The 20,335-nt window shown below is 39.8% G+C and overlaps 1 protein-coding gene across 2 annotated transcripts in view; it reads left to right on the top strand.

The window, feature by feature from the left end:
- Window positions 1-19,283, top strand: part of sgsm2 (small G protein signaling modulator 2) — a 191,997-nt gene extending 172,714 nt beyond the window's left edge. For both annotated transcript variants that reach the window (XM_039757096.1, XM_039757095.1), the window contains 8 exons: window positions 3,428-3,610; window positions 3,711-4,112; window positions 4,198-4,322; window positions 8,585-8,667; window positions 9,203-9,312; window positions 12,166-12,262; window positions 13,037-13,204; window positions 15,928-19,283. In XM_039757096.1, coding sequence (XP_039613030.1) covers window positions 3,428-3,610; window positions 3,711-4,112; window positions 4,198-4,322; window positions 8,585-8,667; window positions 9,203-9,312; window positions 12,166-12,262; window positions 13,037-13,204; window positions 15,928-16,016 — 1,257 coding nt within the window. In that variant the 3' untranslated portion in view covers window positions 16,017-19,283. The remainder of the gene's footprint in view (window positions 1-3,427; window positions 3,611-3,710; window positions 4,113-4,197; window positions 4,323-8,584; window positions 8,668-9,202; window positions 9,313-12,165; window positions 12,263-13,036; window positions 13,205-15,927) is intronic.
- Window positions 19,284-20,335: the final 1,052 nt, after the last annotated feature.

The raw sequence follows: 20,335 nt of genomic DNA, 5'->3' as shown, positions 1-20,335 counted from the left end.
TTCTCTCTGATCTGAAATTTGAAGTCATTGTATTTAGTAATAATCAACTCATAATAATCATTTGTTGTATGTAACAAATCTTTATACTTTACTTTTTTCAAACCTGTGGGATCAAAAGCTGACTAAAATTGTAGTTCATCCACTGGAAACTTACCTTTAAGTGATCACAGACTGATTGTATGAACTGTGTGATTTGTCATGTGTCAATGCCTTCATTTTCAGTCAAAATTTGCCTGGCTTTATCATTCCATTAAACATTCTCACCCAGATATTGTGCTTCCAATTTACAGATTTTAGAAAAGCAAATTGATGTGCTTCAATTGGTGATAAATTACTTTGTTGTAATAACATGGATAAATTAGCTAATTCAGTTAAAACATCATTTGCTGTATACATAGCAATCTGATATAGTGGATCTCGTAATGATTTCAAAACATAATTACAAACAGGATCATTGCAATCTTGCACTTGTTTTTCACAGACAGCTAAAACATCAAGATTTTTTAACAAAAGCACTGACAGCAAAGTGAAGTGACAACCAACGAACTTCATGGATTGGTCGAAAAGAAATTGCATCCATATCATTTACATTTGCCAATTCCTCATTTGCACCTTTTTTAACTGAAGATCGACTAAATAAAGTATATACAGTACACAACGGAATCTCAATATTTTTAAACAAACTAACATCCTTTCCCAGAATCAGTAAGTGCCAAGTCTTCTCGGTGAGCAACACAGTGCTGTTCAGCAAGATGAGGAACCGTTGCCTTGAGTAAACCGGCCAATCCCTTCCGACGGCCTAACATAACTGATGCCCAATCTGACGTTATCATAACCAGGCGGTTCATATCGAGACGATGATCAGTGTAGTATATTGTCTTATTGCTGCCTCAAGGGCTGAAGCATCACATGCTGTTAGCTAAATGATCCCACCAAAAACGGGTTTGTAATCACACAAATTTGTTGGATGATATTTAAAGTAGATGTTTAGCATTTTATGTACTGTTATGTCAGTACTTTAATCAACGATGAGCGTGTGGAACGATGCAGCTCGAAGTTCTATAAATATGTTGTTTGCAACCACTTCATTGATTGCTTCAACAAACTCAAAGGCATAGTTCTTGCTTCGCCAACTGTCTGGTATAGAAACATATTTTCCGATATGGTTGTGAATCATTTGCACTGATAGCATCGAAGCGTTCATCCTGATTGCAAGAAAGACGTTGTCCATTAAGATTCGAATTTGCTCCTCATTTGATCGCTGGCGCTCGTTATGCTCAATTCGTTCTTCTTGCTCAGTACTTGTTTCAACTATAAGACGTTTCAGGTCGATTCCATGCGAGCGATTGTACAACATTTCAACATTTTCTAAGTGAATACGCAATGATAAATGTTGTTTACAGTAGTTAAGCTTCCACGTATCCCAACGCTTTCCAGTGACATATTTGTTGTCTTTGTTAGCCTTATTACTTGAACTAGCAGCACAGAACTTGCACTTAAGTCCATTCTCGTCTGAGTATTCGTATATATCCAACCTAATTTAACCGCAACATTCCTTGAATCTGGCGTATCTGTGGTTACTTTTACTTTTAACCATTCAGGCTTAAATTAATCTTGCACTTTCTTATTTTGCATTTCTTTACCACTTGTTGTACATGTTTTTCTCTTCAACATTTTAAAATATCGACACGAAGACTGTTAATTTAACGAAATCGACACAAAACTGTTAATATAACGCACTACTGTATGTCTAGAGAAAGCGAACTGAGTGAAGTACAGTAGACAGTGCAGCAACTGGTCACTCAACTAAATAAAATGTGCTAGCTAATGTGGCTTGCTGGTTATTCACACGTGCCAGTGTGCAAATGACAATCTGCCTCCTTTATCTCACTTCACAGGGAGACATTACTGATCATCACTGACGATCTGTGCGCAGGATTACAAAATGACTGTGCGACTGGTTTACAACTATTGCGCGGCCGCGCAGCTTAGAGGCAACATTGCATATATTTATTTTTTAGTTTTCTAGTGTTTAGATTACTACCCATTCTGCACATTTTTGTTTTATAATATATAGGTAAAGGATTGATGATTGAAGTTTACTAATTGAAAGAATACAAAATGTAGGCTAATTTCTGTTTCATTAAGTATTTAATATAGAATAGTAAGAGCATGTCCTTTTTGGGTCATGCATCTGTTAATTTTTTTAAGAACTGGGGCTCCACCCCTTGCTCACCTTCGCTCGCCCACCCCCCGGGTTTGGTTATCCGGATGTACAATTTAAAGAGACTGTTATTTTAATGGGAATTGTTACATACTCTTTCCATTCTATGTTGCACCGCTTCTCTGTGATCATAAATATACACCTGACTGAATTGTGGTTTCTTCGAAATTAAACTTGTTGTAGCTGTAATTGTTGTTGGACCACAGATTCTCATAGCGTATAGTCCATTATTGTGTAAATCTACGTTATGAGCATTGAATGATGTGAACGTGAAAAGATTATTGTAGGCTCGGATGTTTTGCATGTAGTGTTTGTGGATTTCACTTTCACCAAACAACAAATCTTTTAATTCTCGTGGATACGCCACTTCATTGAGAGGCAACACTACTTTTCCCTGATGGCAACACGAATTAGACGATCTACAAGTCTCTGACTTAAATTTTAAAGCCTTACAATATCTACGTACTTAAGATATATCACTCATATATTCGATCTCTTTTTGCTGTTCCGTTATTTCACCGAGTAAAAATTTCCATTTGTTTGTGCTAATGCGATCTTTACATTCTTTTTTTTTTTTTTGATACTTTCGAATTTTACTACTTTCATAATCTGTAACTTGCTCTGCATGTGTATCGCGCCAATGTTTTTTTTGAGCCTTTCGAATTCCACTGCTTTCATAATCTCTAATCTGCTCAGCATGTGTATTGTGCCAACGTTTTTGAACGTCTTTATGAAATCTTTTATTTCTGACCTTGATTGGACCTATGAGGTTTTCAGTTCCACTTGGTCCAGGCTGATTATTACTTTCCTTATTTTCAGAATTTTAACATAGCTGCTCGCTCTTCTTCGCTTAGTCGTTGACGTGCCATCTAGAAAGCATAACATTTTTAAGAGCTGGGACACATGGAGTGTGTCTGCCAAAAGCATTCCAACAACTGAGAGGTTAGATGTCCGTGACCATCTCATGGATCTGCTTCAAAAAGTTGTAAAGTCTAGTCTTGCGAGACGTCAAAGTGTCTTTCCGAGAAGATCATGTCTCGACACAAGATTTTTTTATTATAATAGAGAGTGTCTTTTTAAATTATCTTTCTGTGTGACTGATTAAATTTTAGCTCTAGGTCATATGCACTTGTGGAATTGAATTTAGCTTTACTTACTAATTCTCATTTATTCACTGAATATATTCCATTTTGTTTGGGCCAGGTAGATGAGAAGATTACCACAAAGTACCAGCAGGTGATGGCTGAATGGAAGGCCTGTGAGCTGATAGTGAACCAGCGTGCCAAAGACTCTCAAACAACATTTCTCACCAAGTTCTCTTCAGGGAGCAGCATTGACAGTCATGTTCAGAAACTTATTCACCGTGATTCTACCATCAGCAATGAGGTACATCAGGTTCCACATAAACATAATTTTTTTATCTTTTGCCTATGCTGGTGGTGTCTTAATGAAATGTTAATGAATTTCTTATCTTTGTTTACTATAGGTGTTCATGTCAATTGATGAGCTAGAAGGTTCAAGCGCAGAACACCCAGGTCATGAACATGGGATGTCCACTATGATAACTGCTAATACTCCTGTTGCAGTGGCAGCTGACGATCGGCCTGCAGTTGAATTTGACTCTCCAGACTCTGGCTTGCCTTCATCTCGTAACTATTCTGTGGCTTCAGGACACTCCCAGATCCTGTCCAGCATTGAGGATGGACAGAGTATGGAGGAAGAGACTGGTCCGGACCTGGAAGTAGAGGCTGCATTGATGAATGGGACTCAACGATTACTGGCAAGGCAAGGACCCCAAGATTCCATCACTGAAGAACAGTTATGTACTCAGTTAGATATGCTCGTGTCTGGTGAAGAGAGTACCTTCTTATCTTTTACATCTTATACGGTAATGGTCAATATTAATTAAAATGGGCGGGCTGTCAAATTCCTGAGGATCTGCACTGTGCTTTACACATTTTTCTTTATCTTAGATTGAACTGCTGGACACTGTAGCCTTGAATCTTCACCGGATTGATAAAGATGTGCAGCGCTGCGATCGAAATTATTGGTACTTTACCACTGCTAACTTGGAAAAGCTGAGAAACATCATGTGCAGGTATGAATATGCTGTTTAATATGACCTAAAGACTGTTGGATAACAATGTTCAAAGTTTTTTCTAATAAAGGTTAACCACCGAACAGCCACAAAATGTATGACCCAATGAAGTAAGTGCTTGAAAGCGTCTCTCACAGACAGGATTTAGCCAGGGTACCTTTTGAGTGAAGAGAAATTTGTGTGATGTACACTTTTTCGAGTTGAATTAGACCTTAAGCAACCTCTAGCTACACAGCACCCTTTTGGGACTCAAAGCAGTTATGGTCTGTGTTTCAAGAGACAATTTTAATTTCCAAGGTCAAAGTATGCCTGGTCCATTACTTGTTTGTCACATGGCTGGTATTGAACTTCACTTTCATTCTTTGTGATATGGTTGGTTAGCCAACATGGCAACTCTGCTTAACTTTTTCAAGTTAAATCCAACTGTGCCATATGGATCACCTAGCCTCTAGTGAACACTAGTTTCAGACCTAGCTTTAGAGGTGGTTCCTGGTTAGGGATGTGCAATATGATAAATTTTGATCAAAGTGAATGTGCAAATATTTGGTTAATTGCAAAAACAACAAAAAAGAGGATAATGTCTGAGACATAGAAAAGTATACTTAATGTGATGTTAACAAAACATGTTTATTTGAAAATTTAAACAAGTATACATTAGAATTTAAACATGTGTTTAACCAAAGTACATTAAAAATTTACTTAACGCAACTTTCAGACTAAATAAAGACTTTGTGCTTCAATAAATTGAGGACCAATTTTGTCAAATGAACAAAATGTGTAAATTCTATTTACTACTGGTTATACAAATAGAAAAAAAAAATGTGAATACTATTCAGTTATACTTTACAAAAAGTAAAATTCCACATCTACATCTGTAAACAGCCAGCCTGGTTTCACAATTACCCTGGCAATAACACAACAGGTCACATATTTTTATTTAAGAAAATCAGCATGTCCACATGTTGAGGAGAAAGTCTGTTTCTGAACTTGTTGACATTTATGCCAGTGGAAGACAATAATCTTTCAGAGAGCACAGACATTCTGGGAACACAGAGATAGTGCTGGGCCAGGCGACTTGTTTGTTTGTCTTATTTTGCCACCACAGAAGTGAGTTTTCATTTGGTGGAATGCAGGGCTCCACTGAGAAAAGATCCATCGCACCCTGTGCCATTGCACTTTCAGTACCGTAACCATTGCTGACACAGCTGCGACTATATCTTTCTTTAGCAACTTTTTAGAGCATGAGTTTCACTTTCACTTTCAGCAAGGTCTTCTATTTGTTCAGAGAGTATGTGGAATTTTTCTTCAGATTTTTCTTTATATGTTGTTCTGTATGTGAAGCGATTCTGCCACTGTGTTTTTAAAAACAGATTCTCCACGTTGCAATGCAGGTGTGAGATTTAGGAGCATCCTGGTCAAAGAATAGACCATGAGTATACAGACATTGGACTCGCTGCACAAAGCAGTGCTAGCATGTTCAAGTGTGCAAAGAACAAGTAGCATGTCTTCAGGAGTCTGCCAGTCATAATACATTGGCTCCAGTGTTCTGGTCTCTGTTAATGTGGTTACATTTCTGTCAGACAGTTTAGTACAAGTTGCCTATTGCTTCTCGTGCATGCGCTGAAACATGTCACACACTGAGTTCCAGTGGGTCCGTCAACATTGTATAAGTTTGTGCTCAGGCAGATTCTGCTATCGTTGTTTGTCTTTCAGTACATTAGTATCAACACAGTTTTGCTGAAGGTGACTTAAACTCAGCATAGACTCCTTCTTTAACAACATATTTGCTGACATTATATTACTGGCATTATAATGTACACATGCAGTAACTTTGTTTTACTTGCCCCAGGCCTTAATATCTGTTGCAGAATTATCACCTATGTTTTGCCCAGTGTGTCGTTCTTCTAGTTCACATATTTGCAAGATGGCACGTTTCAGTTCAGTCATCTTTTATGTATTGACAGGTGATTGTCATGGAAGACTCCATTGTTAATGCTGTCCAAAGATCTGTTGTAATTGCCATATACTTTGTTTTTTGGAGCTTATTATTTGTGGCTATTACTAGTTCTTCAGACTGTCTGTCTTAGTTATGGCTTTTCGGGAGAGTATGTTGTACTCTGGCTCAACATAATTTAATTTGAAGCCCTTCTGTTCAACAAAGCTCATGGTCCGCATGTCCTTTTCTGTCTTGTTTGAGCATTTTACTGGCTGATTTATGGAAGGCAACTTTAGTATTGCAGATCTTGCACATAACAATTCTGTTTGTTGCTTTCTGTTTCAAAGTTCTGCCGAATATGAGTTTTCTTTTTTGTAGACATTGGAAAGGGAAATTGTAAGATTCTGTTTTTCTCCATTAAAGTCTTTGTTATCTCAAATTATACTTTATAGTGATAAATACAGACTACATTGTTAACTGATATTTAGAAATGATAACTTAATTATGAAATTCAGGGTTGCAGGAAAGTAACATGTACCACATTTTAAAAGCATATACAGTATAGGAGATTTTGGGTTGTGAGGACTGAAACCCACTGCTGAGCACAATCACACTCATATACATAATGTAGAATTTATGATGTGGGAGGAAATTAAATAAGCAGGTTGGCATTCTCCTGTATAAATTGAAACTTTTGTAGTACATTTTGAATAATAGTGTTTACTACATAAGGCATATCATCTTACAGTATATATTAGCTTAGCTATATCTTAAAACTTGTATGGAATGCACTTTCTTTGTTGATAATATGGAAACAGATTTTCTAAAAGATTAATAAAGCAGAAAAATGCATCACTTTTCTAAAATGCCCAATGTACTATTCTAATTTAAATGTTAGCAAAAGGAAAATGAACAATGTTTTAAATGTCAAAGGTGCAAACATTGCCATTTTACATTTAAATCATTTGTGATATGCAAAAAAAAAAATGATAAAAATGCAGATTACGAAAAATGTTTATAAGCAAAACATCCTAATACATAATAGAGCTGCAGTGTGCATTAGTTTCAAAGAAAACAGTTTAAAGAGGATGAACAATGTCTGTCTAAACTTTATTCCAGCCCGTGTAAACACAACAAGGACTCTCTAGCTTCAAATAAAGATTGACTGGTAGTAAAAGAATTGGTGGGTTAACTGCAGTCATTGTAAAAATGATCGACAGCAACAACACCCCCTTCCAAAGTGCACAGCTGGCATTTTTCTCATTTTTGTATTTGAGGACAAAAGCCGGAGAATGATTATGGCAGAGGTCATAGGCAGGAAGAAGGATAATGCAATGGGGATGTCCTGTTTGAGGTCAGGTGCCATTTTGAAGGAATTAGAAATGAGGATGTACTTTTGCTCCAGTGAGCAGGGAAGTTTTATTGGAGGATGGATACCATTTTGGCAGATGTAAGAAGGAAAATGGAGTTTTGTCAGATGAAGCATGGCGTTTAATCACAAGGAGGAGGATGCAGTAAAATGAACACTGATGATTGGCATAAGAAAGAAAAAACGGAACAATTGCAACAGGTAGTGTTAGTTCTGCTGTTTGTAAATGGTTTGGGAAGACACAGTCTACAAGTTAGGCCAAAAAGATGTTTCAGCAGGTTCTGCCAACATGACAAATCTCTTCAGAATGTAAGGATAAAAAGCACATTACTGCTCATGAAGAAGACATCCAGACTGGTGTGAATGATCTTTGTGTGAAATTCTTGATGTCTGCCAATCATTTATAAGGTAAAGTGCATTACTGGCTGTTTTATTTTAATTTTGTTTTGCTAGTGCATCGATATTTTGTAAAGGCTCTGAACAGTTCTGTGCAAGGAGATTTTGAATTTTAAACAAAATAAAATATCATGTTCCTATTAAATTTTGGAGGATGGGTTAGGATTTTTCCATTTGAACAAGACTAGATGATATGAATGCAGGTTAGCAAATTAGTGTTTATTGCTTAATAGCATAATCCCTTCAGAAATAGCTCTGGACACCCCCTTATGTGGATTTGGAAAGATCACAAGTCCAACGCTATCTGACAGATATGAAAATACAGTTAGGCAAATTGCTTTTTACAAAGTTTTTAACATGTAAATAAAAACACATGTGTACCTTAATAATTCAGTTTTAAAAATTGACTTTGTGAATGTCTGGAGAAAAGGCAAATACAATGTCACTAGAAATGTCAAGCTACAAGGTGGTATACTATAGATAGATAAATAGAAATTAATGTGAAAGGTGGTAGGTGATGCTAGTGGACATTTTCTCCCATTCTTTTTTTTCTTGTCACAGCTATGTCTGGGAGCATCTGGATGTGGGTTATGTGCAGGGTATGTGTGACCTACTAGCACCATTGCTGGTGATCCTGGATAACGGTAAGATTTCTGAAGACTGTAACCTACCTGTAATTTATTAAATATTCTTCATTGCAATATTATAGCATTGAGCCAGTCTGCATAATATACATCAACGCATTCCCGTGCATTTTCCATCTCTTGCATTTTTTGATAAAACCTCTTAACTGTTGGGTTACTAGCTTCTGCCAAGGGCTGTCCTAAGCCTGCTAGTTACATTCGGTGCAAACAATGAACAAATTCTGTTTCTTGCCTGTAATTCAGTCAGTAGCCTAATCAAGCATGTTGAATTACCGTTTCTTCATTTAGTCTATTATTTCAATAAAGTGATGCATATGGACTTCACAGGAAAACACCAAAACTAGTTTTCCAATTCAAACATTAACAGCACAAACACCACAATCAACTTACAGTTATCAATTTAATGAGAGTAAATGCCAGAAGACAGGACTGTTACTAAGATGCCTTCACCCTCTTTTACCACTGTATACCCATCCATCTTCCTTTTATATCTTAATGTTTATAGTTTTAAAGTTTCCTCTCTTTATTCTTTCAGAGTCACTTGCTTACAGCTGCTTCACACAATTAATGAAGAGGATGACTCAAAATTTTCCAAATGGTGGGGCAATGGACACTCATTTTGCCAATATGAGGTCCCTAATACAGGTGAGCAAAGACTTGGGAGGTCTAATCTGATTGGGAACTTTCATTCTTAGGGGTGAAGTTCAGTAACTGAACACTTAATACCGTTTTTTTTTTTTTTAAGGGTTATCCAGTTAAGGAATACAGCTAGCTGGAGTGCAACCAATCCTGGTGGCTTTTCAAAGCATGACAGCCCTCTGAATGATGGGAATGTAAACAAAACAGATTTTTAAAACTAGGCAGAAGTATGTTATAATATGTTATAATATACAGTACAGGCCAAAAGTTTGGACACACCTCCTCATTCAATGTGTTTTCTTTATTTTCATGACCATTTACATTGGTGGATTCTCACTGAAGGCATCAAAACTATAAATGAACACATGTGGAGTTATGTACTTAACAGAAAAAGGCGAAATAACTGAAAACATGTTTTATATTCTTGTTTCTTCAAAATAGCCACCCTTTGCTGTGATTACTGCTTTGCACACTCTTGGCGTTCTCTCGATGAGCTTCAACAGGTAGTCACCTGAAATGGTTTTCACTTCTCAGGTGTGCCTTATCAGGGTTATTTAGTGGAATGTCTTGCTTTATCAATGGGGTTGGGACCAGCAGTTGTGTTGTGCAGAAGTCAGGTTAGTTGGACGATCATTTATTTATTTTTCAACAGGACAACGACCCCAAACACACCTCCAGGCTGTGTAAGGGCTATTTGACCAAGAAGGAGAGTGATGGAGTGCTGTAAATGGTCATGAAAATAAAGAAAACACATTGAATGAGGAGGTGTGTCCAAACTTTTGGCCTGTACTGTGTGTGTGTATATATAATACTATATATACTATATATATATATATATATATATATATATATATATATATATATATATATATATATATATATATATATAGTGGTGTGAAAAACTATTTGCCCCCTTCCTGATTTCTTATTCTTTTGCATGTTTGTCACACAAAATGTTTCTGATCATCAAACACATTTAACCATTAGTCAAATATAACACAGGTAAACACAAAATGCATTTTTTAAATGATGGTTTTTATTATTTAGGGAGAAAAAAAATCCAAACCTAAATGGCCCTGTGTGAAAAAGTAATTGCCCCTTGTTAAAAATAACCTAACTGTGGTGTATCACACCTGAGTTCAATTTCCGTAGGCACCCCCAGGCCTGATTACTGCCACACCTGTTTCAATCAAGAAATCACTTAAATGGGAGCTGCCTGACACAGAGAAGTAGACCAAAAGCACCTCAAACGCTAGACATCATGCCAAGATCCAAAGAAATTCAGGAACAAATGAGAACAGAAGTAATTGAGATCTATCAGTCTGGTAAAGGTTATAAAGCCATTTCTAAAGCTTTGGGACTCCAGCGAACCACAGTGAAAGCCATTATCCACAAATGGCAAAACCATGGAACAGTGGTGAACCTTCCCAGGAGTGACCGGCCGACCAAAATTAACCCAAGAGCGCAGAGACGACTCATCCGAGAGGTCACAAAAGACCCCAGGACAACGTCTAAAGAACTGCAGGCCTCACTTGCCTCAATTAAGGTCAGTGCTCACGACTCCACCATAAGAAAGAGACTGGGCAAAAACGGCCTGCATGGCAGATTTCCAAGACGCAAACCACTGTTAAGCAAAAAGAACATTAGGGCTCGTCTCAATTTTGCTAAGAAACATCTCAATGATTGCCAAGACTTTTGGGAAAATACCTTGTGGACTGATGAGACAAAAGTTGAACTTTTGGAAGGCAAATGTCCCGTTACATCTGGCGTAAAAGGAACACAGCATTTCAGAAAAAGAACATCATACCAACAGTAAAATATGGTGGTGGTAGTGTGATGGTCTGGGGTTGTTTTGCTGCTTCAGGACCAGGAAGGCTTGCTGTGATAGATGGAACCATGAATTCTACTGTCTACCAAAAAATCCTGAAGGAGAATGTCCAGCCATCTGTTCGTCAACTAAAGCTGAAGCGATCTTGGGTGCTGCAACAGGACAATGACCCAAAACACACCAGCAAATCCACCTCTGAATGGCTGAAGAAAAACAAAATGAAGACTTTGGAGTGGCCTAGTCAAAGTCCTGACCTGAATCCAATTGAGATGCTATGGCATGACCTTAAAAAGGCGGTTCATGCTAGAAAACCCTCAAATAAAGCTGAATTACAACAATTCTGCAAAGATGAGTGGGCCAAAATTCCTCCAGAGCGCTGTAAAAGACTCATTGCAAGTTATCGCAAACGCTTGATTGCAGTTATTGCTGCTAAGGGTGGCCCAACCAGTTATTAGGTTCAGGGGCAATTACTTTTTCACACAGGGCCATGTAGGTTTGGATTTTTTTCTCCCTAAATAATAAAAACCATCATTTAAAACTGCATTTTGTGTTTACTTGTGTTATATTTGACTAATGGTTAAATGTGTTTGATGATCAGAAACATTTTGTGTGACAAACATGCAAAAGAATAAGAAATCAGGAAGGGGGCAAATAGTTTTTCACACCACTGAGTGTATATATATATATATATATATAGTATATATAGTATTATATATACATACACAGTACAGGCCAAATATATATTTATTATAACTTGACTGGATAACCCTTAAAAAAAAAAAAAAACGGTATTAAGTGTTCAGTTACTGAACTTCACCCCTATATATATACACACACACACACACAATATTGTAATGTATACATAAAGTTAAAAAGATGAGAATGGATTCAGTTCCTGTACAACTTTTCTTCCAGTTCGGTATCCCAGTACTACATCTGTTCTGGTCCTGTGGCAAACTGGAGAAACCAAAGGGCTCCCACTGCAAAAAGCTGACTTCTTTTTTCCATTTGTTTTTGTTTTTTTTCCCCAGATTTTGGATTCAGAGTTGTTTGAGCTAATGCATCAGAATGGCGACTATACACATTTCTACTTCTGTTACCGGTGGTTTTTATTGGATTTCAAAAGAGGTGACATTTTAATTGTATAACGTGTACAGCACTACTGAGAGGCGCATTTGGTGATTTGTAGTTAGGGGTTATAGGGATATGCACACTGTTTTATTTTATTCTCCCAGCGGTGGTAGGCCCCTTTATCATTTTGGGACAGAGAGCGAGGAGGAGATATAGGTTACAACATTTTGCTGAGGAAATTAGCCATTTTTTCATTGGGATTTTATGGTGTTGATTGCCAGAACTATGGAGGTGGAGATTACAGTGTTTGCTTTTCATTGCTTATTGCCTTTGGCCATTGCTATACAAAAATATCAATTTCTTGGAGGGTTTAAACACATAAACCCACCTGGACTGATTAAGATGATATATAATGCACACAGACAGTCCAGGGTAATACAAGTAGAAAATTACTGTATATTAAAGTAGAATACCTGGAAACCATTTTAAAGAGAGAACTGGTGCATGTATACAGGAAAACCAACAAGCTAAAGCAGGAAGCAATACATTTAAAAAAAAAAAAATAACACTGAAATTAAGGCCATTTTCTCTACAGTACTCAGTATGCTACCATTATGCTGTTCTACTTTTAACATTTCATTAGGAGCTAAAGTAGCTAAAGTTCTACTACCACCAAGAACAGCATGATCACCCAGTTTCTTTTTGTCATTATTACTGAACATGTTGTATGTATTCATTTTAGGAATTCCATCCATTCCTTTCAGATGTTACCTAGAGCTTGCTCTGTTAAACTTATTGCTTTGCCCTCCTTAACTGTCTCTTTCTTTTCAGAACTCCTCTATGAGGATGTATTTGCTGTATGGGAGGTCATATGGGTGGCTAAGCACATTTCGTCTGAACATTTTGTGTTGTTCATCGCCCTTGCCTTGGTGGAGGTCTATCGAGAGATAATCCGCGATAACAACATGGACTTTACTGATATAATCAAGTTTTTTAACGGTGAGAGTTACTTTAGTCACCGTGCCTTGTTTTATTCTGACAAAGGGATTTTTTTTTTTATAGTTCCTTTTGTTTCAGTCAGATTCAATGTTTTGATCAACTTGATTGAGCTGTAAAATTCTGGATAACCATAACATATACAAAAAAGTTGCTATAGTTTAATGAAAGTTTGAGGCACATGTTATTAAATGGGGGAAAAATAAAAATGCCATCTGCCAAGTAAACAGAAGACTGGATAAAACAATATAGTGTTTTGATGAAGCAAATATTAAATCAGAACATTTTGAATATTTCAATAACAAATGAAAATCTGTTATTCATTTCAGTGCTAGTGATTTGTTAGGGCCATGTAATCTAACAAAGATTAACAAGAATGCATATTACATTAATGAATCCTAATACAGTTTCCTTGTGAAGAAATACATTAGTTCATTCCCAGTAATCTGGCTAAGTGTTTGCATTTGGTCCATCAAGTCAAATATGAAAGTTAGAGAACAGCTTGAAAGATTCCATGAAGCTCTGTCTATTTGGCCTTTACGTGTTTAGGTGTATGATAATACTGCAGGACAAAATCAGAAGAAGATGTCTTACTGTAGTATGCATGTGGCTGAGGGAGTAGCAAAGCAGTTAAAAGTAATTTTAGTTGATCATTTCTGAATGTGAAAGATTATGTAGGGATGGAAAAAGATAAATGCACAGACCAACTCTTAATACCAAGAACAGGTTTGTTTCCACAAAATCCAATGCTTGTACTGAATGGAAATGCTCTAAAATGTTTCCAGTAAAACATTTCTGTTTACCTCAAATGATATAAAGTCATGTGAACATGACACAAAGGAAGAAAAACAAATATTATCGAGCAATAAGCCATGTTTGTGTTTTAACTTATCCCACGTAAGATTGTGAGAAGTTGAAATCTGAAATAAATTTGGATGCAGCATACTGTATATGAAATATTATGAATAACTGGCAGCACAGACTTATGAGAGGAGATCCTGCTAAAAAGATTTGTAGACATTTTTGCATGTGTATTACAAATAAAAGCTGAATTATTACATTGACTCGCATATACGGACCCTCTGTTCAGTACCTTGTTGAAGCTCCTTAGCAGGGATCACAGCCTGGAGTCTTCTAAGGTATGACACAATGAGCTTTGCACAGCTGGATTTGGGGATTTTGTGCCGTTCTTCTCTGCCAGTCCTCTCTGTCAAGTTGGATGGAGACATTCAGTAGACTGCGGTTTTCAGGTCTCTTCAGATATGCTTCATTGAGTTCAAGTCTGGGCTCTTGCGGGGTCACTCCATTGGCGGAGTTGTTCCTAAGCCACTCCTGTGTTGCCTTTGTTTTGTAATCATGGTCATCGTGCTGTTGGAAGGTAAACGTTTGGCCCACTCTGAGGTCCAGGGCGCTGTGCTGTGGAGCAGGTTTTCATTAAGGACATATCAATACTTTGCTCCATTCAGCTTTCCCTCAACCCTGACTAGTCTCCAAGAATGGCAGCTAAAAATCATCCTAACAGCATGATACTGCCCCCACCATGCTTCACCACTGGAGTAGTATTGCATAGGTGCCTGGTTCCACCGGACATGAGACTTTGAACTGTTTAGTCCCAATTCTGTTTTGGTTTCATCAGACCAGAGAATCTTGTTCTAATAGTCTGAGAATCCTTTAGGTGTCTTTTTTGCAAACTACAAGTGGACTTTCGTGTGTCGACTGGCCACTCTGCTGTAAAACCCAGATTAGTGAAGGGTAGCAGCAGTGGTTGATCTTCTGTACAATCCTATCTCTAAGCTCTGCTGGCAACTGCTTCAGCTTAATGGCTTGGGTTGTCACTCTGATGCACATTGTATGCTGTGGCACCTTCTATAGACAGGTGTGCGCCTTCCCTACTCATGTCCAGTCAGTTAGGTGGACCACAGGTCTACAATCATCTCCGTGATGATCAATCAAATTGGATGTACTTGAGCCAGATTCCAAGTGTCATAGCAAAGGGTCAAAATAATTGTCAATTTGATATTTTATTTTTTATGTACGTTGTGGAATATGACCCGGACACAGACAGACAGGCAGACATCGTTTTGTCACCCACAACACGTTTATTTACAGTCTATTTAAACAAGTGCACCACAACCCCCAAAGTCCAGGCCTCACAACCAATGCCTTCCTTTCCTTCAGGCCGCCCTCCGCTCATCTCCTCCAAGACCTCGTCGTCCTTCCACCCGACTCAAGCCAACGAATGGAGGGAGGCGGCCCCTTTTATAATCACCCGGCTGTGCACTCCAGGTGTCCCCGATCCTCTCAGCCCAGCACTTCCGGGTGTGGCAGAAGTGCTAAGGTCCAGGGCTCCATAGGCATTGGGGCACCCCCTGGCAGTGACCACGGGCTCCTATAGGGCTGAGCTTCAAAGCTCTGTACCCGTGGTCCCCATAGCCACCAGGGCTGTCACCCCCACGTGGTCTGGGGGAGGCGTAAGCCCTCCTCCAGGGTGTCCCGGCCGGGTCGCCCCCCAGCCACCTGTGACAACATTTACACAAATTCCTAAAACGCTGTTTTAAGTGTTGCTTGATTAATGAAAAAAATCATTTAAATAATTTTAGCATAATCCTACAACATAGCAAAATGTGAATAAAGTGAAGGGGTCTGAGAAGGCACTGTATAACTGTGTGTGTGTGTGTGTCAGCTGATCGTGATTGTACTTCTAAGGAGTCTTGGTTCTCTTGCAGAAATGGCAGAACGTCATGACGTGCAGCTCATCTTGCAGATCGCTCGGGATCTGGTGCATAAAGTGCAGACCCTGATTGAGAACAAGTGAGCAGTCTGGAGGGGAGAATCTGACAGAAGGAAGACTGATCTCTGTGGTAGTGGCTAGGTGGCCTTGTGGAGCTCAGACAAGTGGGATCTTCTGCATAACTCCCTGGGAGAGGCGCCGTCCTTTATTTTGTTTTTTTTCCTGCACCTTGATGTACTCACTTCATAACTTCTTCTATATTTGTGAAGAGACTGCCACCCACTTTTGCCCATTATGAGTCACCATGGCATGATGTTCCATGATGTCAGGGCGTGAGCGAGCATCCACAGCTTCTTATCAGAGGAAGTGCCCCATTCCCACTGGCACTGCTATTAGAGTGTCTACCTCTGCCACGTTGCTCTTAGGCCATGGCAGCGTCACTCGTACAGACCAGACTGATTTAGACAGGACGTTCTTGGTTGTACTGAAGGTGCTGTAGTTGGTCTTTCCAATCCAGGGCCAGTATAAAATATGCAGGCCATCCCAGTTGTTGTAGCAAGTCTTTAGTCAGCTACTTGGGGAGGAATATTATCAGGACAATGGTTTCTCTCTAGGTTTTATCACACTAGGGAAGCGTCTGATTCTGCACCAGAAGAAGCAAAATCTGGCGGGCCTGTTTGACGGTTTCTGCACTGACTGTTTCCACAGGAATCTCTCAAATTTAGCGTGACGTTGACTACAGAAACAAACAGACATGGGCACATCTTACAAGGCTCCATTTTTCATATGACAAAAAGGGGCTGAGAAAAGTACCTGCTGAGTGAAGGACACTCCACGGAGTGGACAGACTGGTTAAAAACAAACAAACAAACAAGAAAACAATAGTCATGGAGTTTATTTTGCTTGTACCTTTTAATCATCAGATCAGATGTTTCTTCTTAATTATCTTGATCCGTTTCCGGACGGATTTCAGAAATGGGCCAAATACAGCAAAACATTGTCAAATGGAGACTGCTTTTATAATTTCCTATTTTATTTTGTGGCCGTGTGTGCCAGTGTCTCATACTGCCACATGCATGCCAAGGGGTGCTAAGGTTTTTGCTTAATGGCAAACCTTTACTGTTTAAACCGAATAGCAAAAACTCATTGGCAGTATTTCACCTTTTCTTTCCTTTCTTATCCACCAAACTGCTGTTTATTTATTTGTTTTGGGTGTTTTTATAGTAAATTGTTTTATTTTTCTTTATTTTTAAACTTTCTATCTTGGCTGAAACTGTATAGATGTTTTATTTTTTTATCTAAAGCATAGGTTTAAAAAAAAATACCAAAAAATGAAGTACAGTGTCATTAAAATTTTTAAAAAAACCGAGTTACCACCACCAGTGCATGGCCTTATTTTGTATCGATGTCCTGTGAATGTTTTTCAGTCGTATGAAATGCATTTGAAAGTATTTATTTTGTCAAAGTGTTCCTTAAAGTCTGTGTTTCTGTTCATGTGACAGTTTGTTGGCAAATCGTTGTCAAAGGTGCCCAGTGCGCCTTTGGCCGTATTCTAGGGTTGCACTCTGCTTTAGCGACAAGTCAGCCAGAGAAACTGGGCGCAGCGCTGCCATTCTGGGCCCACATTTCGCACGTTGTGCGTCACGCGGCCGCTCCACTTGAGGAGTAAGCAGGGTGGCTGCCATTGTGTCTCTTCGCTTCCTGATTTCTGCTGGAGTCGCCTGTTCCAGTTCAGTGTTGGTGTTCAGACCGAACTAAAGGGCGGGTGGGGCTGCCGATCAGTCACAGGGGGCGACATTTTCATGGCAGCTGACATAACAACTTCACCACTGAGCTGCGGAAGGAAGTCTCCACACGAACACCGGAATAATAACTTCCATAGAGTTGAAACAAAATCGCAGCACCTCCATGGTGCCCTGTTAGCGCCCCCTTCGTGCTTGCATTTCTGTGCCGCTTCTAGGCTCCTCATAACATTGGGCAAATCTTTACAAACTTAGAAACCGATTCTATATACAAGGACTGTACTTTTCAATAAGTGCGTATTGCTTTCTTTTTTCTCTGTTATTTCTTCATTATTATTCTTATTACATTTTGACATTTCGTAAAGCACTTTGAGCTACATCCTCTGTATGAAAATGTGCTAAAGAAAGAAATGCTGCTGTTAAGTGAATGTGCTGGAGTTGGGAGTTCAGTGGGCCCAGAGTGTCGTAATCTGAGGAGATCCGGGGGCACCCAGAGTCACACAGTGCCGTTTTTGAACCGTTATACACCGGTGAACATTTGTGGACATTGATTTGTGTGGTTGAGCTGTCAGTTCAGCTGTACCCAATGTGGACTGAAGCACTCTGGGTTCAATTTGAAGTCAGTCCAGCCAGACCCCTTGCATGACGTTTGGTGGCCTGGTGGTGCGCGTCAGTGCACCGTCATAAAAAGACGTCACAGTGCTGATTTATGTGAACAGAGCTGCTTGCTCGGCGTGGTGTCGTGAACGTTGAGAATTCTCTCAGCAAGGCTTAATGGTGCAGTCGATGTGATGAGCAGCCCACATCTGCTTACTGCTGGCACAGCGCTCCCTAACGTCAGATGGCTGTGTGCTCCTCACCAAACTGCCGAACTGTGCAGAATGTCGGCGATTACTATGAGCTCCGGCCCCCCACGAGGATGGCTGGTGCACCATACTGAGAGTCCCATCTAACGTGTCCTTCAGCGCTCAGCAGCTTTAGTCTCACATTCTGTCTGCCGAGGGTGGGCAGAACCAATAATTACTCTTCTCTTATTTAAAGTGACGTCCTTTCACACTTTTGCTTATGTGTGTCTTTAAAACAATTCAAAGTATTGCTTCTACAGCACTGGAAAAAACTGACTGGCATGTTGTAGTGAAGACCATCAGCAGAGATTGTAACGGAGGGAGGAAGTGGGAGGCCAAGTGGATTAGTATTTGACCAGATGGCACTTGGCAAGCATGGCTGGCGCTCTTTTTATTTATTTATTTTTTTGGGTTGCCCAAACACGAGGTCCATTCGGTGGTCGTGGATTGAGAGGCTCCCCTCCGCACTCGCCAGTTGCACTGAGAACAGCTGCCCCATATTCTCTGGCTTCGAGACTTGCTGCAGGGTTCTTGTTGTGCCTTTTACGAAGGTCAGATTCGGACTGTTTTGTTCCAGTTTGTATTGCATGTTATTGCAGAAATGTCAAAACTCTTTTGCATGCCTGAACTCCCCTCTTTTAGCACAGGCTGTATGCCAGTTTTTTTTCGTGGGGTGGTCCCTGCCTAAGCCTGTTGTTGTCACCCCCGTTCCACTTTGTCCAGCTCTCCAATGCCATGATGGAGAATTGCGCCTGGTTTTGCTCTGGTTGACTAATGAAAGTCATTTCCAAATGGTCATTGGATCGACTGTGCGGTGCCCCCCTGCAGGGTCTGCCCGTCACAGTGTAGATGCAAGGCCGAGGGTCCCTGTCACCTCACATAGCCTCTCAGCATGGCCGGTCCGGTCCGGTCGGTCAAACTCCCATTTTACTGAAGAGCAGATGGTGTAGATGGCCGGAGCTCCCGTTCCCCGAGGCGTTCGTGTGCACCACAGGGTTTGCTTCGACACTTTGATGGATGATTGGCATGAAGGAGTCCAGCCCTGGGGTACCACAGACGGACCCAGCACTGGCCGGTGCCCACCTCTCCATCCCCTTTGTGCACATTCCCATTTTCACACAGAAGGAGAGAAGGGTTTGTTAAAATGGAGCTCCTTTACTCATCACAAGCCAGCAGTAATGATATGTTTGTGTAGCTTTTTTATTTCATGTGACACATAATAAATACGTGTCCCCGAGTTGGTCTGAATGGTTTAATTATTTATTTTTTTGGAAAACTGCACTAATTATTCTTGGAATGTACCAATCTCAGTGTATGCTCTGCTTTGAATGACTTGTACAAACTCTGTTTTGTTCTTTGCTGTTTTATTTGACCTTTTCAGTGATTCCTTCTGTACTGTCAAAGCTGTGTTTTGTGTTCTGCGCATCCCCCTGAAATATAAAGTTACAAAGAAATGTCTCGGCTGCAGTTCTGTTTACTAGAGATGGTCAGCAATGTGCACAGATCACCACTAGGTGGGACTGGTGGGCCGCAGACAGGAGGAGGCCAGCTGTCACTGCAGAGCAGAGAGCGTCGAGGTGGGCATGAAGACCTGCACTGGCCTTGGACCATCTCAAGGTACGAGTGCTTCGCTACTGCTGGGGGGTCACTGCACCCCGACTCTTAACTTCAGAGGTTTATTTGATCAGAAAAGTTCAGGCAGAATAAGGGCAGTTTGGGGGTCTGCTCACAGTGGTCATGATTGGCCCCGAACAGTGACCTCCATGCACAGTCTGACTGATTATGAAGCTTCTCTGTCCCATTGCCTGGGTGGTCA

This window comes from Polypterus senegalus, chromosome 6 (assembly GCF_016835505.1).
Source record: "Polypterus senegalus isolate Bchr_013 chromosome 6, ASM1683550v1, whole genome shotgun sequence".
Taxonomy (NCBI): Eukaryota; Metazoa; Chordata; class Cladistia; order Polypteriformes; family Polypteridae; genus Polypterus; species Polypterus senegalus.
The sequence above is the reverse complement of the archived record's forward strand: the minus strand, read 5'-3'. Positions and strand labels throughout refer to the sequence as shown.